The sequence below is a fragment of the Canis lupus genome, chromosome 3 (assembly GCF_048164855.1).
Source record: "Canis lupus baileyi chromosome 3, mCanLup2.hap1, whole genome shotgun sequence".
NCBI lineage: Eukaryota > Metazoa > Chordata > Mammalia > Carnivora > Canidae > Canis > Canis lupus.
This window is the reverse complement of record NC_132840.1, coordinates 83,445,982-83,469,405: the sequence shown is the minus strand read 5'-3', so window position 1 is coordinate 83,469,405 and position 23,424 is coordinate 83,445,982. Positions and strand designations below refer to the sequence as shown.

Sequence of the window (23,424 nt, the reverse complement as noted above, 5' to 3'; positions counted from 1 at the left end):
GCAGCTGATATGACTAATCCCAGTAATGCGGGCTCTGGCCTCTCCGGGAGCTTTGGATGTGCTGATCTCGGCTTCTCTAGCCTCTGCGGCTTCTGTAGTTGGCGGAGATGCGATAGGGCCCCCCCGGCTCACGGAGGCCACCGTGGAGCTAGAGGACTGGAGGTGGCTTGCTTGGCCGGTTGGGGGATGTTTTAGAGGCAGGTGTGAAGCAGGCCTGGGCTCCAGGGCCGCTGCAGGTAGCTTCACCTGTGGTGTCCCCGTCCTCGCTGAGCTGCCTCACTGAGGCCCTAACCCGCAGGCACTGATGGGTTTTGACTAAGGCTGTAGCTGCTCCCACCCCGAGGCATCCCATCTTGGTACCCGACTGCCCGCCTCGGACGCCTCATAGCATGCGGTTCCCCACCTGGGTGCTCAAGGCTGCCCGCTTCCCTTTCCATGGGCGCAGGATCCCAGTGCAGCCTCCGTCCCCTGCGGACCTGCTCTGCCTCAGAAAAATGCCTGCAGTCGGGGTTCAGCACCAGGCCCCAGCAGCAGAGCCCTGCTTGCTCCCCATGTCCCTCAGCCTCCGGTCCAGGCCCAGGCCACACACCCGAGCACCGGGGTCCCCTTCCCCTGAGTCTGGCAGCCCCATGAGAGGCAGTTCCCGCCTCGGGCCGCTGTCCCTTCTCACCAGCCCCGGCCCTGACCACCCGGCCCGAGGGGCCGTGGGCCTGAGATCCCAGAGCCATCCCCTTGGCTCGGCCTTAACCTTGTGGTTTCCCTCCGGGAAGGTGCCACACGGCAAGCAGGCAAATGCTCCCGTTACCCAGGGCCGGCCGAGAGCTGTGGAAATCACCATCCTGTGGCTCACGATTCTGTGGAAACATCTGCGTCTCTCTCCAGGCCCGGGTCAGCTAATCAGGAGCCTGTGTGCGTCAACCATGCCACACGCGCCTCGCTGCAAGGCCGTCTACACCGCCTGCCCTCTCTTCTACACGTCTAGACTGGAACAGGAAAGCCCTCCGGAGGCACCCTCTTCACGGCTCTGCTCTGCTCTTGTCTTAAGGTGCCCGGGCTCCCCGAGTCTTGCACTGATCACCCTCACCCTGCGCCCCGGGGCCTCACCTGGGCTATCCAGGCCCAGCCTGCGGGGAGGAGTCCTGGAGGCTTCACAGCTGGGTTTGGGGGCCCGGCCAGCCTGGGGGGACCCCCCTGCTGGGCCTCACATGCACCTCCTGCAGACGGGGGCGCTGAGCCTGACCTCAGGTCCCCTCGGCAATGATGGGTGATCATGCTTATTTTGAAAATTGAGCCGTTTGCTCTGTGTTTCTCCCCGCCCCGGGACAGGCTCATCCTGCACCCCCCCCCCCCCCGCCCCAGCTTCCTCCCTGGATCTCACCCCAGGCCGAGGCCGCCAGAGAGCCCTGGGGAAGGAGACGGGTCTTTTCAGAGTCTGGGGCCACCAGGACTGGACGGGAAGCGGTGCTGGGTCCCCCCTTGGCTGAGAGGGGGTGAGGGCCCCTGTGCTTGGGCGCGTTGCAGCCGGCTGCCTTCTGCGGGGCACCCCAGGGAGGCCTGGTGGGCTGCCCTTGACACGCAGGACACAGCAGAGGAGACAACATGCTCCGCAGATGACAACCGACCATTGACTAAGGGCCTTGTCGTCCCGAGCCGAGGGGAACCGCCCGCAGAATCTGCACCACAGCCCGCCACGGGCCTCGGGGTGGCAGGAATGAGGGGTGGGGGGAAGGTCCTCGACGTGTCAGCCCCCGGGGTGGGGGGCGGCTGGCAGCTGGAGGTGACCCGGCCGCTGGCAGAGGGAAGGGTGTGTGAAGACAGAGGCCGCCCTGTCACCGCCCCTGTGGGGACACCCATCCTGGCCGGGCCCTCAGCCGGCGCTGACACAAGTGGGGAGGGGCAGAGGCGGCAGGGCCACGGGGACCCAGGCAAAGGCCCCCCGCTCGGGGAGGCTGCAGGACCGATGCACTGTTCCTCCCTGCAGAGCCTGGCGGCCCCTGCGCCCCCACCCGGCTCGACCGGCACCCCCCTCCCGGCTCCAGCTCTGCCGCAGGCCCTGTGCCCACACAGGCCGTCCCGCGGGGGGGGGGGGGCGCAGTGCTCACACCGAGCCCCTGTTCCCCCGGGCACCGCTCAGGCCCTCAGGCTCGTCCTCGCCCCCCTGCTCGGCCTGCGGGGCCGGCTCTGCGCCTGCACAGCCCCCCGGCAGGGGCGGGCTGGGGAGACTCGGGAGGAGCCGGCCTTCGCGCCTCATCTGGGCCAGCTCCCTGGCGCAGCAGCTGGGCGTGTTGGTCTCGTAGGTGTCGTGGAAGGTGTTGTAGTCCACCTCGTAGAAGCCCTTCTCCAGCGTGAGGACGGGCGTGAACCGGTGGCCCCAGAGCACCTCCGTATCCATGTAGGAGCTCCGCGCCTGGCAAGTCATGCCTGGGGAACAGAGGGCACGGGCGTTAGGGGGCCCAGCCGGCCGAGCGGCACCTGCCCCGCGTGGCTCCGCGGGGCTCCTGGAGCTCCGCGGTCGTGGAGGCCCCGGGGGGGGGGGGGGCCTGGCCCCGCGGAGCCTGGGTGTGGTGCAGGCAGGAAAGTGGGAGCCAGCGCAAGACTCTAGGGTAGGTGCCTCGGGGCTGGGGTGGATGATTCTGGAATAGCTGGAGCCAGTGACCTGCTACCTGAGAAGGGCATTCGGGGTTGGGAGACTGAAATGCGACAGAGGCAGGAAAGGGGTTGGAACGAAGATAAATTCAGGGTGAGTGAACGTAGAGACGCTGCCGGTCTTGTGGGCCACACGCGGATTGTTTTGGGTAGACACGTGGGCAGAAGAGAAGCCTCTCCCTCTCCCTCTCTCCCTGTCCTATCCTCTCTCTCCCTCCCTCACCCTCCCTTCCCTCTCTCCCTCTCTCTCTCCAACCCCCCCCCCCCCCCAGACTGCTGCAGCTTGCTCCGGTGCCTCCATCCCCCGGCTGCTCAGCCCTTGCTCGCCTGTGTTATTTTTAGGTGTTGCTTCCTCTCCGGGGAGGAGAGCACTTTGTTTCTGGACGAGGAAGCCTCTGCGCCTGGGGTCACAGGGGAGCAGCTCGCTGATATTTAATCTTCAGGCCAAGGAAGGTCCTGCCTTGTGCCCTGGAATGGTGGAGAAGCCTGCGGCCTCTGTGGGCTCCATCAGCTGGGGCCTCACGCACACCAGACCCGGGTGCAAGGCTGCTTTCCGCCCAGCGCTCCAGAGCTGGGCACCCCAGTGCCCCCTCCCGGTGCAGCCTCCTCTGTGCTCCCGGTGCAGCCCCTTGGGTCGGCCCGTGTCACCAGCCATCAGAGGCCCAAGTGGGGCACCGACCACCTAGATAGATGTCTGAGGCCCCGGGGGCTTAGGAAGGACAGCGGGATGGGTTCTTCATGGGAACCCCGGGGCTGCCCCCCAATCTGATTCACCCCTCGGGATGTGGCAGTGGGCCCCCTGTGTCCCCGGCACTCTCCTTCCCGCGGGTTGGGAAAGGAAAGAAGCCCCGGGAGGTGCCGGGCTCTGTGCTTTACGAGGGATGCCCCACTGCATCCTCTAATCCCCCCAGCGACAGGTGGGACGTGTGATGCAGGCTCCCTCGGGCGGCAGGTGCAGCGCCCAGCGCCCCGCGGGTTACGGCCGAGCCGTGCACGTCTCTGCTCGGTGAGTGTGGCCGCCAGGCCCCGACAGTTGTGGAGAGCAGAGGCGTGTCGGGGGTGCTCTCTTTCCTTCCCTCGCCTCCCAGGGGCTCCCCGCGGTCGTGGGGGCGGGCAGGAGGTCACCTAGACAGGCAGGTCACCTGCAGGCCACTTAGGGGAGGGACCAGCTCTGCTGGGTCGGCACCCGATCCCGCCACGGAAGCGGGCACTGGGAGGCACAACTCGCCTGCCTGTCCCCACATGTCTGCCGCGACCCCTCCTCCGTGGCCTCAGAGTGATGCTCTTGCCCCGCACCACGGGCAGCGAGCGCCCGCCGCAGGCTTCCTGCCTCCTGGCCGGGCTCGGTCCCCGGGGCTCTGTGGGCCGTCACCATATGCTGCTGGCCAGGCTCCCGCTCCCGGCAGATGGCCGAGCAGCCCCCTCCGTGCCAGTCCCCCCCCCCCAGGGCCTGTTTCACCCCCAGCCAGCTTCTGCAGGCTCCTTCTGAATGAGAAAGCTGGTGACGCCCCGTCGGAGGTTCCCACTCGGGAACCAGCTTCCCGAAAGGCGAGGGAAGGCTTGTTTGGCCATCCCTGTGCCAGGCCCCGGACTCTTGGGGGGGCAAAGCGATGTGCTACATGGAACTCTGGGCTTGGAAGGGCAAGACCGGAACGGGAACGCTTTCTGCTGGCGCAAAGCTGCATGAGGCAGCAGCCACTGCTAAATGGGATTGGAGGCTCCTACGCTGTGGTCCAAGGAATAGAAAAATATTTATCATGGGGCGCCCGGGTGGCGCAGCGGTTGAGCGCCTGCCTCTGGCTCAGGTCATGATTCTGGGGTCCCGGGATCGAGTCCCATGTCGGGCTCCCTGCATGGAGCCTGCTTCTCTCTCTGCCTGTGTCTCTGCCTCTCTCTCTCTGTTTCTTATGAATAAATTTTAAAAAAATCTTTTCTTAAAAAAGAAAAATATATATTGTTCTGAGCCCGAGTGAGTTTTATTTATTTATTTATTTTCCGACTGAGTTTTCTACAAGTGCTCAGTCTGCTGGGTGAAAAGAAAAGAGGGCGAGGGGAGAAAAAGGAATAAGAAGCAGGTGCGGGGTTCTGCTGGAGGGCTCCACGGCCCAGGGGGTCTGGCAGGGGTGCTAGGAATGGGGCCTCGGGCTCCCGCGGCTGTGGGCTCCCTGAGGCCCCGCACCAAAGCCTTGGCCTCTGAGGGCTGCCAGCTGCCTGTGGGAGCTGGGAGCTGGGAGCTGAGCAGGGAGGTGCCCGGCGGGCACATGTGGATACGGCTGTGCTGTTGGCCCGCCCCATGTTCACTCAGCCAGCCTTCCACAGGGAAGCCTAGGGACAGACTCCTCCAGGGGGGAGGCAGCCCGGAGACAGCTGCTCCCCCAGGCCCAGGGCATAGACATCTCTCCCAAAAGAGGATTCTGGGACTTTGGGAATCTTCGTTTTTGGGGAGTGCCTCACCCTGGCCTCTTCTCACTGAGCCATTCCCGGCCCATAAAGACGTCACAAGACCCTACTGTAAAGAAGCCTGAGCCCCCTGTTCAACCACATTTCTCAGAGTTAGCTGATCACAGAGCTCTTTTTGGGTAGACACATGCTCCAGGATGGGGTGAGAGCAGTGTAGCCTGTTGAAAGCAAGGGCCAGCTTTGGGGTCCCCCCACCTTCACAGGCATCCTAGCCCCATGACGGGCTCTTGGACAAAAGTCGATGAACAATTGCCTGCCTGGGTCTCTGTCCCTTTATCTGTAACGTAAGGAACATCATCTCACGGGAGGTAGGAAGGCATTAAATGAGATCTGATATGTTTGAAGTTTAGAACGATGCCGGGAAGCTGGGGGGGCTCAGTAGACATCAGCCGCTGGTACTACCCTGTCTTGAACAATAGCCCTCGGGTCTCAGTTAGGGGTTGGGCTGACTGAGAATCCCAGGACGCTCAGGCACCAACTTCCACCTGTTAGTCCCGGTGGCCTAAGCCTCCCAGGCATGTCGGAGGGTTCTGTGGCCCAAGGAGGATAAAATGTCTTACCTGTTGCCTCCACCATCCCTTCTAGAATGACCACGACTTCGAACTCCTCTTGATCCAGCTGGGCCCGAGACATCTCCCAGAAAGGGCTCTTCTCGTTGATCTCGTGGGAGATGATGAGTGGAGACACCAGGAAGAGACGGTCATCCCCAGTGTCGAAGCCCACGTTAATGTCCGTCTGGTTCAGGGGGATGAACTCCCCTTCTTTGGTCTGCCGGGACTTGATGAGTTTGGCGCGGATGGAGGCCTCCACGATGTGGGAGTTGCGGAGGTCGCCCACCCGGAACATGAGGCAGAGCTTCTCGTCCCGCATGGAGATGACTGCGTTGTTGGAAAACATGAGGGTCTCTGCTCTCTTCTTTGGCTGACTGATCTTGACAAACATGCAACCCACCATGAAGGCATTGACGATGGAGCCGAGGATGGCCTGGACCAACAGGAGTATGATGCCCTCTGGACACTTCTCTGTGATCACCCGAAAGCCATACCCGATGGTGGTTTCAGTCTCAATGGAGAACAGGAAGGCAGACACAAAGCCACTGAGGTTTTCAACACAAGGAATCCACTCTTGGTCGCCAACATGGTCTAGATCACCCCGGATGTAAGCAATCAGCCACCAGATGAAACCAAAGAACAGCCATGTGATGGTATAGACCATAGTGAAGACAAGCAGGTTGAAGCGCCATTTGAGGTCCACCAGGGTGGTGAAGAGGTCGCTCAGGTACCGGTAGGTCTCTTGCACGTTGCCATGGTGGACGTTGCACTTGCCACTCTTTTCCATGTAGCGCTGGCGGGGCTTCTTGCCTTCAGCCAGCAGGCGAGTGCGGTCTGTGGCAATGGGGATGTAATCGCGGGCCTGTTTGGGAATCTTCTTTGGGTCCCTGGGAGTGACTCCAATCTCCATATCCTGGTTCATAGCATTCCTAGAATCGCCAGCCATAGCTGGGATGCACTGAGGTAAGAAAGACACCATCAGTGAAGAAGACTGTGCTGATTCATAGAAGCACAAGACTTCCGGGTCATTCCTGCCTCTACTTCCAAAGGTCCCTCCTCTGGCACAGTGGACCCAAATGCAGAATTCTCAAGGGCAGGGACCATGTTTTCTTATATTATTTGCTTATGTCCCTGGCACCTACTATAGGTTCTAGCACATAAAAGCAGCTCATTAGTTGCTTGTTGAATGAATGAATGAATGAATGAATGAATAGTTGTTTGTTAAATGAGTAAATACATAGGTTCAAACTACGCATTGGGTTTTTAAGGATTTAAGAAATCTGGGAGCTATTTAAAGGATAATAATCACAACCATTTATGAAGTACCTGCATTATACACAGACGGTCCCTTGTGATCACAGCTACCGGTCGGAGGTGGAGCTTGTAGTCTCCAATAAGTTAACACTGTTTGCTTATGCATCACATTTATTTCTAGTAGCCTCTCCCCCTCCATCAGACTATAAGCTCCACAAGGGCACGATTGTGTCTGTTTTGTTCCCTCCCACATTCCAAATACCCAGAGGGGGGCCCAGAACATACTGTGTACTCAGAAAATACTTGTTGAACTAATGAATGAACAAATAAGAGAAAAGGTAAGAGTCCCAAAGAGGTAAATGGTTAAGTGATACCTGGGCCACCAAACACTTACCTGGAAGAGCTGCTGTCTGGATTCTTGCTCACGGGAAGCAGAGTCTGTGCTTTTTTCTTTTGATCTCCCTGTCTCCTTCCTTTATGTCTCAGATCTTAGCAGCAGACAGAAAGGAAAAGGCAGTGAGTGTCTGATTCACTATGTGGTCACTCCGACCGTCCGAGGAAGGGAGTCTGCGGCTGTCTGAGCGCTTACTCATATGACAGATCGCTGTGTGGACCCACCATGAAAAATCTTGACGCGGTAATTCCCTGCCCTCTGAAGCCCTGAGGTGGGCAAGATACTAACGCCCCTAAGGTTTTCGAAGGGCTGTAAACTTAGATGTGGAATCAAAACCAAACGAACGGAAAGCCAACCTCACAGATGCAGAGAACAGATCGGGGGTTGCCAGGGAGAGAGGGTGCACGGGGTGGGCGAAATGGGTCGGGGGGGGGTCAAAAAAGGTACAAACTTCTGGGAGTAAAATAAGTCCTGGGGATGACATGCACAGCACAGTGGGTATGGTTAATACTACCGTGTTTTACGTCTGAAGGCTGCCAGGAGAGTAGGTCCTCAACGTCTTCATCACAAGAAAGAAATTGTAATTATATCTGGTGACGGGTGTGAACTAAACTAATCGTGGTGATCATTTCACAACATATACGTATGTCGAATCATCATACACCTTAAACTAATACGTTATACGTCAGTTATCCCAATCAAGAATCTCGATTAAAAAAATAATAACTTAAAAAAAAGGCTGCCCAACTTTATTTTTTTTTAAGATTTTTTTATTCATGAGAGACACAGAGAGAGGGAGAGGCAGAGACACAGGCAGAGGGAGAAGCAGGCTCCATGCACCGGGATCCCGACGTGGGACGCGATCCCGGGTCTCCAGGATCATGCCCTGGGCTGAAGGCGGTGCTAAACCACTGAGCCACCCGGGCTGCCCCCAATGTTTTGGAGCATATGTCACACTTTAAAGAAACACCCAGATACCAGTAATAATAGTCTGCTGTTTTTCTGACATTCTACTCACTCTCATTTCAAATACTTTAAGACTGTGGTGAAGCCGGGAAAGACCATGAGAATCTCCACAGCTGATAATTACAGCTTACATTTCTGAGCATTCACGGGCCCGGCGCTGTGCGAAGAAATTTATACCCATTAGCTCACTTATAATCCTCACAACAGAGCTATTAGATAAGAGCCGCTATTATTCCTCCAATTTTCAGGCAAAGACAATGAAGCTGAAGCAGTTAAGTGGCTGTGCTGGGGTTTGAGTTGAGGTTTATCTGGCTCCAGGCTGAGGTGTCACAGTGTCCACCATACAATGGCTTGCAGACTGCTCTGTGGTTCCTGCTTAGACTGATGAGCTGCTCGCTCCGGAAAGTTCTCTGAGCTTCTGATCCTGGGAGACTTCATCTCAGGGGACGCTATCACTCGGCCCTTCGTCTTGACAAGCAAGCTGGTCTTGGTTTTACAGCTACTCCGGTTCCCAGGAACAGTGCCCCTGACAGCGCCTCCCAGGCGAACGTTCTATAAACCACGGGGGACGATTTCACCCACCGTGGACAGTCGGATGATCCTGGCAGAACTTTTTCTTTGCTGTCTCGGTGGTTGTGGCAGTTTCAAGGTGACCTTTAAAATATCATACTGAAGGGTCATGAGAAGGGCTGTTTGTCTCAGCCATCCGTTGGCCCTTTCTCCCTGTGCACCTGCCCCCTGTGCCCTGCGCCCTCACTTGGCAGTTACAAAGATAAATGGAACGAGGGACGAAAGCCTTGGTGCTGCTTTTGCAGACTCCGCAGCATGATTTTGCTTTGCCCCCGGGTCGGAGACTGTTTACTGAGAACCCACTCGGAGATGCCCATAAAGGTTGGGGGGATGCTGTAGTCCCAGTGCCCTGGGAACCTCTGGGGACCCCCGCTGGGGAGACCCAGGTAGGGGTCTGGTCCCGCCACTGACGTCGGACGGGGCAGGCACAGCGCTGGCGAGCGCGAGTCACTGGCTGGGGCGCCCGGGAAGACACGCTCTCCTGCCCTCAGCTCTTCCAGAGAATTAGCTTTTCTGCTGCTTTTCCGCACTGTTTCCTTCTTTATTTTTAAATGTACTTTCATAAGTTCTTGTAGGAGAAAGCCTCGCATTCTACTAGAAACAGAGAAAGGTTTTCCAGGACACCTCAGTCAGCATCTGAGGACCTTCCGCGTCCAGCAGACAGGGAAAGGAAAGGGTGCGATTCTGATTTGGTACTGGCACCGTCCTGCAAATGTGCTAGAATCATCGGCAGATGTTATTCCTTGCTCAGCCCGGGGTGAAATCTAGGTCCTAGCTCAGCCTCCAAGATACTTGTTCTGTGACCAAGGGAAAACAGTCTTACCTTTCTTTCCCTCAATTTATTCTGCTCTAAACCTCAGATAATACTTTCCACCAGTCCAGCTCTGGGGCCCATTATGAGGAGCTAGAGAAAGCCTATATGGATACAAACACAGACAGAAGTATAAGCAGAGGGGTGCCCAGGGGGCTCAGTGGTGGAGCATCTGCTTCAGCTCAGGACGTGATCCCGGGGTCCTGGGATCGAGTCCCACATCGGGCTCCGAGCATGGAGCCTGCTTCTCCCTCTGCCTGTGTCTCTGCCTCTCTCTCTCTGTGTCTCTCATGAATAAATAAATAAATAAATAAATAAATAAATAAAAAATATTTTTTTAAAAAAAGCATAAATGTAAAGGTATATTCATAAACTCTCCTTGAAGTGAAATTTAATGTAATACCCCATTAAGCCTCCATTTTAAGGACGAAGAAAGAAACATAGAGCATTAAGTCAAGTATCTGAGGCCCCAGGGGGCCGCTTGTAGGGCACGCATCAAGCTGACGGGTATGGGCCATCTCCTACCCACATTTCTTCCTGAGAGTGAGTGAAATGCCCACTCTAGAAATCCTGGCCTCCAATGCATGACCCCATAAAATCAAAAGAATTTTCAAGGACAATGGAGATGAGCTTTTTTGAATCAGATTTTCAAGATCTCTTCTGTCCATTTACGCACCCATTTGGCAAGCATTAGTTTAGGAAGTGCTATTGCCCAGAGCTGGAGATTAAGCAGAGAATGAGCCGGATGCAGACCCGGCCTCCCTGTAGTTTACAGTCTAGCACCATCCCCTTGAACCCCAGGGTCTGAGCAGAATCGCCTGTGGAACTATATGTTGCCCAATTGAATTTAAATTTTAAAAATGTCAAAAAAATATATTAATTAAAAAAAAAAAAAAGAACTGCCTGTGGAGAGAGAGGCTCAGGGAAGGCTTTGGGCTGGAGGAGGTAAGCGGGTACGAGAGCTGCTCTCTGCAGGACTCAGGAAAGGCACTGACTTGAACAAATCCCATTAAAGCTCATCCAGCCTGGTGCTGCTACTCATCGCGAACCTTCTCCTGTGTCTGTGAATAGGAAGCTGTGCCCGGACATGATTAAAACTCTTGGGAAGACAGAGCCTGAAGTCCAGCAAAGTGGTTTGAACTCTGATATAAAAACACAAATGGAGAAAGAATCAAAAGAGGCAAAACCCAAGGAAGTTGTATTTCAGGTGATGCCTGAGTGGTTCTGACATCGTTTTAGTGGACCTCTGTATTAAGAACTCCCAACCTTCCCCCCAACCCCCGGCCACCTACACACAGTAAGGAAAGCTCTGTCATGGGGATGCCTTTTGTAGGAAGTCGGGAGCTGCGGATGCAGCATCTTGATAGAAACTGCATTTGGAAGTCAGCGGGGTTTCCCCAAGGGAGCACTGGGCTGGGAGTCTTTTTTTTTTTTTTTTTTTTGAGAGAGATAGAGAGAGACATCCTGCGAGGGAGTCGGGAGGTGGCGCGGAAGGAGAGGGAAAGAGAGGATCTTAAGCAGGTTCCACACTCCATGCCCAGCACAGAGTCGGATGTGGGGCTCGATCTCACAACCCTGAGATCATGACCTGAGCCGAAATCAAAGAGTCTGATGCTCAACTGACTGAGCCACCCCGGCGCCCCTGGGAGTCTTGTTTCGGACTCAATTTCCCTACTGTGAAAACGAGGATAGCAGACATCCTTAATGATGTCTTCCTTTCTTTCTTATGCTGGGTCAGGAGATTTGGGATATGGGATGAGGTGGGAGGAAGTGCCATGGAGGAAGCTATATTCCTATCTCAGACTAGCTCTTTCTGGACTGTTCTAGATGAATCTATATGGCCGTATTGTTGGAATATGAAAACACTCCCTGGTGGTTGCCCCAGTGCCCCCAAGGACCTTCAAAGTAGCAGGAAGTAGTAAAGGTGTTATAAACGGAGGATGTGCCGGGTAGAGGGAAGGCACGAGCAGAAAGGCACCCCCCATATAAATTCCCAGTATATCCCCCCTGGACTTGGGGGTGGGATGCTCACTCCTAAGATGAGGCTGTGTCACGGCACAGCCCGCCTGGAAAGGGAGCCTATGGGGGGAGGGGGCGCAGCCAGACCTACTCAGATCAGCCCCAGGGGGGACTGGGCTTTCCCTGGAGCAGGAGGTGGGGAGCACCAGAGGAGTGAGATGCGGGGGAGAGGCTCTTTGCTAGCTGCGGACATGGAGGGGACCGCATGGCCCAGAATGTTGTGACCCTGGGCGCTGACAGCAGCCCCTCGTGACCGCCAGCAAGGACACAGGGACCTCAGTCCTATAATCACCGAGAACTAAGTTCTGCCGCAGATCCGGTTCCTGGATTTTAACCTTGTCGGACCCTGAGCAAAGGACAGTCGTGTCATGCCTGGGCTGCTAACTTGAGAACCCTGAGCCCAAAGCTGGGTGAGGTTTTAAGCCGTTAGTCTGGGGTCGTTTGCCTTGGCAGAAGCAAAGCCAGAATAGAAGGGGGACCGGGTAATCGACAGTTGGAGAGCTGACTCTGGGCTCGGGCGCCAGCCTCCCATCGCACCTGGCGCTGAGGGACTTCGAGGAAAGCCACTGCTCTCAGCCTCAGTCACATTTTCTGCAAAATGGGGATGATGACCGTGGCCGCCAAGGAGGGCAGCCTGGAAGGCTGAATGACGAGGGCGCACGTGCTGTTCTCCCCCCGGCTCAGTTGCTGCTCGACGGCAGGAGAGGTTCCCCAATTCAGGAGTCACTGCGGCTCAGCATCCTGCTTCCAGGGCTGCAGTGACCCCCTGGGGGGGGCTGCCTTATTTTACGAAGACAGAAGCTGGGGGAGAGCTTAAATAAGTTGCCCACAGTCTCAGTGCTGCTGCAGGCACACTTTCTAGAACCTACAGTGGTTGCAAGGGCCGAGAAGCGCTGTTTGGAGAGGTGTACCCCGCTGGCTCCAGCCTCTGCGGGATCCCCAAGAGGCTGTGCCTGGAGAACTTTCTAAGAACTCTTTCCTGTGGCCCTTCACGGGGGCAAAGGCTGGCGGTTCTCCTGCAGGGTGACCTGCAGGGCCTGGGTCCTCTGCTCTCTCCTCCTGGGTTCCGAGGAGCCGCCTCCCTGGACCCCTGGTGGGAGAAGGACGAAGAAGAGGAGGGGAGGTGACCCAGACTGGGGAGCCGGTTGCAGAGGGGATCTGTGAGTCTGTGGGTGGGGGTGCATGTGCCTGGAGTGTGGGGTCAGGGTCCCCCCATGGTGTCCGGCTCCACCCCAGCCACCCTCCCATTGCCGATCTCAGAATGAGACACAGGGGGGCTTTCCATGACCCCTTTTGCTCAGCAGTCTCTGAGGACAAAAGGTTGGAAGCTGCAGTTCTGGCCTCTGCCTTATAGTTTCCTGCGGCCACCGCAGCTGCCCTTCCCGACCGCAGAAATAGCGGCTGATACAGGCCCGGCTCCCAGCCCAGAAGCACCTGTCTGAGCCCCACTTCACCCAGGAGGGGTGGGCCGGTGGCCTCAGCCCCCCGGAACCTGTGCCCAAATAATGCTGATGGGCTGGCTCCTGCCAGGGGGCGAGTCCTGGCTTCCTCGCTTTCAAAATTACCATCCTTTAGAAAACAACACACCTTATAGTGCATTCTGAGGTCTAATGGCAGAGGAGCTCAGGAGTAAGAAATCTTTAAGAACCCATTAGGAATTTTATTTTCAAGCCCAATTATTTTGCAGGTATTTGTTCCTATCAACTTAGCTGGGAACCTAGTCCTTAATTCCTGGATGTTTTGTGGTTTTATTTTTTGAACCCAAGTTCAAAAACTATCTGGGTGATAGCATGTGCGATATTAGGTGTGAAAGCCCTTTGAAAACTGTAACACGCAGATTCTATCCCTTCCTTCTTTCCTTCTTTCTTTCCTTCCTTCCTTCCTTCCTTCCTTCCTTCCTTCCTTCCTTCCTTCCTTCTGTCCTTCCTTCCCTCCTTCCCTCCTCCTTTCCTCCAATTGGTTAAACCCTCCCTGAACAGTCACTGCAAGTTTGCGCTCCCCTGGGCCCTGGGAGCAGAAGGACCTAAATCAGCACTTCACCAGCTCTCTTGTGCTTTCCAATCACAGAGAACTTGTTAAAATGCAGATTCTGATTCGGCTGGTCTGGAGCCTCCAAGGAGCTCCCAGCCATGTTAATGCCACTGCCCTCTTGGGGTCTCTAGGCTTCTCCACCCTGGGTGTACATTGTAATCAGCCAGGAGCTGGACCCCATGCTGATGCCTATGGGTCCCACGCCCAGAGAACCTGATCCCAGGGGGTTCTAACAGCACCTGCTATCGGGGACGCTGCTGTATTTTCTGCCCTCGAGGAATCACTGTCTGGTGGGCAACACCGGCAAACAATGAATGCCGTGCAGAGAGACGAAGACAGAGTTCTTAATTTGGCTTTGCCAGGGTGAGTGAGGAAGGGTCAGGAAAGACTGGGTGGGAAAGGTCCATGGTGGGTGAGCCCGCTTGCCATGGGATGCTCAAGTACTGAGCACCCGTTGGGTGCCACCTCTGTGCCAGGTGACTTTACTGCAGTCGCATTTAGTACTCAAATAGGCCTGCCTCTGAGGTGATTCATCCTCAGCCCCCAGAGACCATCAGTGGTTCTGAGCTTCAGTGGGGATCAGGCCCTGAAATACCCGGCCCAGGAGACCGCCAGAAGGATGCACGTCTGGTCTGTGCCGTGAAACCAGCTCATGATTTGCTGCCATCCTGCCTGATGTGTCCAGGCTGCCCAGAGCCCCTTCCCTTCTCCTCCCTTGGGGGCTGAGCCTTCCATCCTCCCTCCTGCTTGCCTTCAGAGCACCTCCTGCTCTGGCTTTCAGCTGCCCCTTGACTTCTGACAACGGCAACATCTGCCCCCCACAGGTCCCTAAATTGTCCCCAGGAGGCAGGATGTCCACGTGTCCCAGTTGACATGTTCAGGTGTAGTCCCCAAGTGCCTCCTCTACTCCCAGAGATGTCTGTGTTTGGACCACACGGCCCCTTGCAAGGAAGAGACCACGAGCCAGCAGTCAGGGATTCCACTGAGCGGGATTCTCCTTCATCTAAAGTGTGTCTGCCTCTGCCAGGAGGGGGGACAGCACCTGAACGGTGTGGTTGAGTGGGGCGGGCATGCTGTGGTAACCGGAACCTGGACCCCAGGAGGTTGGGACCAACCTATGCTGCCTACCAAGCTCAGTGAGCAGAGGCGCTGGACTGGCTTCTCCCAACGCACTCTGTGACATGCTCCTTATGTTGGTCGTGTACAGATAATGTAGTTTCTCCTTTTTTTTTTTTGGTTTGAATATAAGCTCTTGTTAGACCTTCATTTCCAGATTTTCAATAGAGGAGAAGATTTTAAAAGATATCATCCTCCTTATTCTGGGTAAAGCAATTGTTGAGCACAGAAGGACAATCAAGTCCAGAGCATGAAACAGACTGTGATCTTGGTTCTGAATTATAATCCTGACTTTTCCTGGCCTCATATCTCGCCCTGAGTTACACATTACCGTGTAGGTCCCTACCCTGGGTCTCTTTCCTACGTCAGAAATGGACATATCCAAGGGAATCGTAATGTTAATGCAATAGCTCCCATAGTTTCCAGAAAATTCTACCCTCCCGAACAGCAGTAGTATGATGCATTTGGTTCTCTAGCCTGAATTGTTCCAGGCTAAGACCAGCTATGATGCCTGAAATAAACCAGTATTATTATTATTATATGGAATTTTGATGGAATGATAATAGTAATTGGTATCTCTGTCGACGCTCTTTCAGAACTCTTGGGTTGGCTCATGAGGACCCTATAATACTAATCCCCCTTCTAGTTGGAGAGCTGTGGCTGACCCAGAGCACAGAAATGCTGGTTAGCTCACTCCTAAGATGATGACACCGTAGACATAGCAACAACGAATGTGAAGTTTTATAATATAAACACTGAAAAATGTAACCATAGGCCTAACAGGTGGCCTTGACTTTTCTGGGTATGCCATGAAAGGGGCCAGTCATTGCCACCAGGGGCACCAGAGGTGAGCCTGGGGCCTTCAGAACCTTGGGCAGCCCAGACATGAGAAGATAATTAGCTGCTCATTCAAATTGCATCCTTGGAGGCTTTGGCACCATAATTCTAAGGATGTAATAAAACCTCATGCATTATTCTTTGGTATCTGCAGAGAAACATGTACTCTATTAGAAGTGCTGCAGACTAATCCCGTGCTCACTTTGTCATTAAAGAAACAAAAATACTGACACTTCACAATAGAGATAAAAAGCAAAGAGAGAAGGATTAAATGGTGTTTCACTCAAGGGTTTTTTTTTTTTTTTCGTTCTTTCTTTTTTTTTAGGAAGACAGGGTTCTCATCTGAAACGGGAGCCAAGAGATCTGCCATTTGCTGGTGGAGTTCAGTTCTTTGGAGAAAAGACAGAGACAAAAAAGATCATTTTGATGGTATTTAAAAGGTCTATTTGAGTATACTTAAGTGAGTCCAAATATATCCAGCAATTTTTAAAAGGGCGAAATTAGGCCTAATTCAGAGTATGGAATATAGATTTGAAAGTCTTAATCGTGCCATGAGTACCTTTCCAGCAATTTAACATTTCACAGGTACCTAATTATTGAGCAGTGCCTCTATGGAGCAAGCCTGGGAGCCTGTGACTGAGGTTCCCAACTTGAGCGGCTCTCATTTGCTTAAGATGGAATATTTCATGGCCTTCCCGGGCAGGCTGCTGTGGGCCTCTCGAGGGGTCCTGACATACTGGCCACAGTCCCAATTCCCCCACCCAGCACCCACCCCCCACCGCCCCGCTGCAGATGATGCATGAAAAATCATGAATAAAAGGGCACGAAAATCAAATTAGTCCACTTTCCATTTTCCCCACATTTGTATCTGTCCAGCCAGTACTTTTCCTTCTGAAGCCCGCTATCTCTTTGAAAGTGAGCAGCACAGTTATAATACATTCTCTTCATTGTAACCCTGCACCGTGAGTATGTATTCTGCATTAAATAATAAAGGAGATTAATAATTAAATCAAAATGAAAAACCACTTGTTTCCTGTCCACAGCCCAGGGGACAGATTTCCTGGGCTGGTGCCAATTTATCAATGATGATTAGAGAATAGGAGGTAGGAGAGGTACAGAGAAGACAGCAACGAGAAAGCAGGGCCGTGGGAATACGAATGTACTTATGTACAAGTGAAGAAGATGGGATGGTGATAGGAAGTGAGTGAATGGTGAGCAAAGACCGGAGAAACAGGCCACGGCAGGTAAAATCCCCATAATTAGTGTTGAAACCTATAGGGGGCTCCCCGTACACCAGGTTGCGTTCTAAATGCTCTACACGTATTAAGTCATTTTTGGTCATTTCAGAAAAAGTCTTTGACGAAAGTGCAAAAGGGATTCAATGAAGGAAAGAACCCTCTTTACAACAAATGACACCAGAACAATATGCTATTCAAATCAAAAAAAAAAAAAATGCACTTGACTAAGTCTTAAACCTTATACAAAATTTAACTCAAAATGAATCATACGCTTAAATGTACATGATACACCTATACAACTTTTAGGGGGAAAAAAGCCTGGGGGAAACTTCAAGATCTAAGGCAGGCGAGAATTCTTAGACTTGACACCAAAAACGTCATGTATAAGAGGAAACACTTATAAATTGGACCTCATCGAAATTAAAAGCGTTTGCTGAAAAACAGACCCTGTTACAGGAAAAGCAAACCACGTATAGGACAAGGCTTCGTACCTCGCATCCATATGGAACTCTCGAGATCCAACAGTACGACAACCCAACTAAAAAATGGGTGTCAGACGTGAAAAGACATTTAGCTGAAGAAAATATAGGGAGAGCAAAGGCGCTCATGGAGAGATGGTCAATACCAACAGCATTTTCCCTAATGCAAAACCACGACCAGATACCCTGTACACCTACCAGAACGGCTACCATAAAAAACAGGGGCAACCCCACACATTGGCAAGGCTGTACAGGGAAAGGATCCCTCCTGCATTGTTGATGGGAATTTAAGACAATGCGTCAGCTTCTTAAAGAACTAAACATTTAATTACCATGTGAACCATCAATTGCACTTCTGGGCACTTGTCCCAAAGAAATGGAAACTTATGTTCATGCAAAAACCTGTATACACGTCTTTAGAGTAGCTTTAATCATAAGAGCCTCAACCTGGAAACCACCCAGACATCCTTTAAAGGGTAAATGGTCAAACAAATTCAGCAGCCACACTGAAATATCACACACACACACACACACACATGCACACGCACACACAGACGCAGAGGGGCGCGCACGCTCTTGGATGGATCTCCAGGGAATCATACTGATTGAAAAACTAAAAGGTTATATACCGTGTGATGCTATTTATATAACACTCTTGAGCTGACAAACACTATAGAGATGAGAGCGGATTCATGGCTGCCCGGGCATGAGGGAGACGTGAGACGGGGGGTGCTCTGGGATAGCCCAGGTTAGCTGGTTGGCATAACCTTTGTCAGGGACTTTTGGACCCGGGCACCTGTGGGATCTGTTATCCCTGCTAGATGACCAGCTTCTTGGAGCACAGGGGCAATACCTCATCCCTGTTGCCCTTAGGACTTTCTTCCTGGCCCGACTGAGCATCGAGCGCTCAAAAGCACCATCTTGGGAGGGACAGACTCTGAGGACAAAATGCACAGAACACATGCCCCCGATGGCATGTCCCTGCTGTATTTTCCTCACCCTCCTCTTCCTTTATGGGCAGAAAGAAATAATGCAGGACGATGGCATCGGCGCCCACCTGGTATTAAGGTAAGGAGCCCATCATGTGGAAGAGGATGTGGGGATGAGCAGCACCTCCAGCCTCAAAGCACCAAGTCACAGGGGATAAGAAGGAGAGTCTGAAAGCTTGCCATCATCTCTCCTTCCCTCCCTCTCTATTTATTTCCCTTTGACTCCCCAACCCGAGGCCCCCAGCCTCCCCAGCCACCATATGGGTTGACCCCTGGTGACCACGAAGTGCTGTTGCCACCTGACACACTGGTGAGATGATCCCCGACCTTTGCCCCTCAGCCTGCTCCGGTCTGGAATGATAATGGATGGAACTTAACATTGACGCACCAGCCAGGATCTCCAGGGTCATGTGTTAAAGGTTTGGCTCTGACATTTAACTTAACACGGTCGTTGGCAAGGGTTGCTGCCGTCCGGGGCTCTGTGGCCTAGAATAGCTCACTTATCAGAATGTCAAGGTAGGAGGAACTAGATAAGCTTGGGGCACTGGCAGGGGCCATGTGCATCTCTCAGCAGTCGGGGTCTCGGAAGGGCCGGCGTCCCATCTGTTTTAAAATAATCTCAGAGAAAGCCACCCACAAGGCTCTTAGACAAATACATTCAGGTATTTTTTTTTTTTTTTCCCAAATGCCTCACTGCAATCCTTTGTGTTTGAACTCCTGTGCTGCTCATCTTGTCTTGAAGAGAAACAGAAAAACTCCATGGCTGACAACTGTCTCGATAGACATGTGACGATGGACCCTCGCCTAGACACGCTGGCAGCTCTCAGTGGCCTGTCTGTAGCTCAGACACAGTGAAAATTTGAATCTAAAAATGGCTCCTTCCAACCACCTAATGGATTCCTCCATTCTCTCCCTGGTACTCCCACCCCCAGCTGAAATGTTCAATCAGTTTTGCCCAGAAAATGTTAGCTTTGGCACTCAGGCTCCGAGGTGGAAAGCATAACCTTGCCTGAATGACCACGTTCCAGGGTTTTCAAAAATTTTTTTTTGGGGGGGGGGGATTTCAAAAATTAATCATTCCTGGCACACGCTATGTGATCAAAGAAGTGGCTGTTGCACAGATTTGAAAACAAGAAACAGAGGTCGAGGGATGCCTGGGTGGCTCAGTGGTTGAGCCTCTGCCTTCATGGACCCGGGATCGAGTCCCGCATCGGGCTCCCCGCAGGGAGCCTGCTTCTCCCTCTGCCTGTGTCTCTGCCTCTCTCTGTGTGTCTCTCATGGATAAATAAATAAAATCTTAATAAAAAAAAAAAGGAAAAGGAAAAGGAAAAGAAAAAGAGGTCGATGCCATTTACAAGTACGGGAGGGCTCACTCCACCCATTTGTGGCTTTGACCACAGAAGGCATGAGAACTAGGTCATTCTCGGAGCAGATGGGAAGCGGCGAAGGGGCGCTCTAGTTGTGCCGTCTCCACTGGGGGGTTAACTCCATCACGGGTGATGAGAGCGGTGCTAGAGACCGGGGGTCCCGAACCCCCGGCTGAGACACCCAGGCAGGCACTTGCAGAAAGCCTGCCAAGGGGATCGGGCCACGCAGCCCGCTGGGGACCGAGGGGCAGAGAGAGCATCTGTGACTGGGCCACACTCAGGTTTCTGCTGGGCCCACTGGGGAAGAGCTTGGCTCTGTCGAGGATGTATGTGGACTTGGGGTGGGGTGGGGGTACCCACGAGAGACTTCTCCCAGGGGAAGCCCAGGGACATTTGACCTCATCCTCAGAGGAAGGCCAGCTTCCAGACCTACTCTTTGCTCCCAGGTCGGCCTGTCCCCTGCTCGGCTGGGTGCAGTTCATTCATTCTCTGTTTCACACAGGGGAGCTACTTCCAGAAGAGACATGGCCTGCCAGGCCTACCAGCAGGTGATCGTGGCTTTTGGAGAGGCCTGGAGAAGGCAGTCCAAGTGGTCCCCTCTCTGCCGGAGAGCTAGATAGGGTATCTAGAACATGCCGAGGGAACGTAAGGAGCATGTACTTCCCCACAACGTGCAGACAAGACGAGATATTTCCCCCTTTTGGTGGGGGCCCTGGTGCTGTTCTGATCATCTAGGCTGTTGTCATAATTTATTAGCAACCTCATAATTAATAAACGGAGCTGGGCAAAGTCATGAACACTCCATAAATGCCCCCAACATATTCCTTCCAAGGTAAAAGAATGTTGTCTTCTTCTAGCCTTAGGCTAGAAGTCTCTGCTCAGTGAACTTAATTTCAGATTGTTTTGGGTCCATGGATGGGATGGGGGGGCGTGATGAGGTGAGGTTGGTGGAGGGGCGGGAGGAAGAGTGGGAAAAGCAGTGGATGGAAGAAGAAGAAGCAATCCGGCCACATACACAACATGCCCGACATCACACAGTCGGTCCCCAATGAATGACAGGTCCTTAATATTATTGCCAAGAGGCACGCACCCTGCCACCCCCACTAAGCAGAGCGAGGCCATCTCGGGGCAGATCAATAGTGTAAAATCCCAGGCCACCTGACAAAGCTATGGTGTCAGAGCCGAACCCGAGGGCCTCCTCCCTCTGACTCCCATGCCATCCACCCTGCTTGGTGCCTCCATCAGATTCCAGGGCGCCCTGGGGGCTCATTCAGCCAGCTGATGGGATTTCCACCTGGCTTTGAGGAAAAGGCACAGATTTGGGGAAGGTTTGGGGAAGGTTGGCACCCATTTCAGGGTTGGTGTTTAACGGCAGGGAGAGTCTGGCTTTGAAGTCAGAGGTCAAGGATTTGGAGGGTAACACTCTGCCCTTAGTCCTGCTCCCAGCTCTAAAGCTGTGGTCTCCTGGGAAAGCGGGTGGATGACCTCCACCCCGCAGGACTGGCGTCCAGGTGAACTCCTATGAGTGCGTCTGGCTCAGTCCTTGGTTCCATAAATACGAGCTGTTTCTCACTGCCTCCCTCCCACAAGGAAAGGTGCTCTGTGGACCCGAGAGCCCGAGGATTCCAGGATGCATGGCTGAGTGGTGAAAAAAAGGTACGTCTAGGAATCAGACCCAGGTGAGAATCTCGCTCGTAAGCTGTGTACCGCCTGGAAGTTCCACAGCCTCACCAAGCTGCTGCTGCTCAGCTGTAGGACGAAGATGCAAACATCTGTTCCGTTAAAAGGATCAAAAAGAGAGCAAAGCACTTGGCACACTCTGACCCAGAGCAAACATCCAGGCGCCTGTTGATCTCCTGGTGGTTGAAGGGGCTCTCAGGACGGGGCCTGGGCCAGCCTTACTGGCCTGTGCTCAGGCTAGCCCTGGGACTTTGGGGGCCACACCTGGCCCGATGAGCTGGTGCTGACCTGGGGCCCGCTCCACGGTCCTGGGAGGGGCTGTCCCTGTTTGACGGGAAGCACAGAGGCTTCCCCAGGGAGACACACGGATTCGGATTGGGATTCGGGGAGAAGGGAGTGATGATGGCCTTCCCTCTTCTCTGTCCCTGCTCTTGCGGCCAGCACTCCTGGCCTTTCTGAGCAGTTGGAAAGATGTTTAAAGAGAGCTAGGGAGGCGTGCAGGAAGTGACCGGGGGCAAGGAGGGCAGAAATAGCAAGGCCGTGGTTCCAATTTGGCCGGACTTAAAAGAAAAGCGAGAGTTAAGCCGAGGGTCAGAGGCTCTGAGGGAGCTGGCACCCCAGCCCAGCCAACTACACCCCCATTTGAAGGCGGAGCTGCCGCCCCAGGGGGGTGATGCCCGGTCCCCCACCGCCTGGGCCTCCCGCGTGCCAGGTGGGGTGGCCTGGGTCCCCCGGCCCTGCTCCAGCACCGCCCCGCACTGTTTACAGCCCCGCGAAGGCTGGACTCCAGCGCCCAGGACACCTGCGGGCTCTGGGGAGCTCACATTTCCTGGCTGAACTTTAAACCCGCGCCGAGCCCTCCGCTGTCCCCGCGGCTCCCAAAGTGGCAGGTGCCTGGCCAGAGCGAGCTGCCGGGGATCCTGGGCACCTGGAGAGGGCACGTGCTGCCCTGCAGGCCGGGGAGCTGGGGAGAAAGGGAAGAAGGAGAAGAAGGAGAAGAAGGCAACTTACTTGCTGAGATCGGAGCCTCCAAGTCCCCCTGATGCTAACTTCGGGGCCTCCCTCAGAGGCGGCGCCCTCGAGGGGACTCTGCGGCCCCGGCCATGACCACAGCCCCCGAGTCTGCCCGGAGCTCCTCCCGGCGCGGCCCGGCCAGAGGCTTCTAAGCCATCCTGCCCCCTCCTCCCTCCCTCCCTCCCTCCCGAGCGCCAGGCTCGCTCGCTCCCCCTCTCCCTCCCGCCTCCTCCCGCCTCCTCCCGCCTCCTCCCCTCCGCCCTCTCCTCTCTCCCCGTCCCCCTCCCCGTCGGCCCCAGTACAAGCGAGTCTGTGTAATAACGTGTAAGAACCCACTTAAAGGGCCGGGCGCAGGCGGGAGGGGCGGGGCGGGGCGGGCTGCCCGGGCGCCCGGGATGCGCGGGCTCGGAATGAACGGGGTCCCCGGGGGCCGGGAGCGGGGCGGGGGCAGAGGGACCCGAGGGGACCCGGGGGCGGGCTCCCAGGGCGTCCCGAATGAATGGGGTTCCCTGGGGGAGGGGGAGAGGGGACCCGAGGGAGGGGCGGCGCCACTCCCCTCCCTCGAGCCTCCTCCTTGCGACAACCGGGCTGGTGGTGCTGGGGGCGCACCTGGCCGGGCAGAAGCGAAGGACGGAGATCTGTGCAAGCGTACGTGTGCGCGTGTGAGAGCGCCCGCGTGTGTGCGCGTGCACCTGTGTCTGCGTGGGCGCCCGCGTGTGCATGTGTGAGCTCCCGCGTGTGTGTGGGCGTGCACCTGTGTCTGCGTGACTGCCTGTGTGTGCATGTGTGAGCTTCCGCGTGTGCATGTGTGAACGCCCACGTGTGTGTGTGCGCATGCACCTGTGTCTGTGTGGGCCCCCACCTGTGCATGTGTGAGCTCCCGCGTGTGCGTGTGTGGGCATGTACCTGTGTCTGCGTGGGCACCTGCGTGTGCATGTGTGAGCTCCCGCGTGTGCGTGTGTGGGCATGCACCTGTGTCTGCGTAGGTGCCCACGTGTGCAT

General features: G+C 54.8%; 1 protein-coding gene across 1 annotated transcript; it reads right to left on the bottom strand.

The window, feature by feature from the left end:
• Positions 1-1,976: 1,976 nt before the first annotated feature.
• Positions 1,977-22,599, bottom strand: KCNJ5 (potassium inwardly rectifying channel subfamily J member 5). Its single transcript, XM_072822684.1, has 4 exons — positions 22,420-22,599; positions 7,306-7,399; positions 5,667-6,615; positions 1,977-2,421 (listed from the first exon to the last, which is right to left on the bottom strand). The coding sequence occupies exons 3-4, from the start codon at positions 6,601-6,603 to the stop codon at positions 2,099-2,101; spliced, it is 1,260 nt and encodes a 419-aa protein (XP_072678785.1). The 5' UTR covers positions 6,604-6,615; positions 7,306-7,399; positions 22,420-22,599; the 3' UTR covers positions 1,977-2,098.
• Positions 22,600-23,424: the final 825 nt, after the last annotated feature.

Excerpts from the sequence above, each read along its gene's own strand:
- KCNJ5 (XM_072822684.1), bottom strand. The coding sequence starts at position 6,603 with ATGGCTGGCGATTCTAGGAATGCTATGAACCAGGATATGGAGATTGGA. Across the intron at positions 2,422-5,666 it reads AGGGATGGTGGAGGCAACAG|GCATGACTTGCCAGGCGCGG; the intron begins GTAAGACATTTT and ends TCTGTTCCCCAG.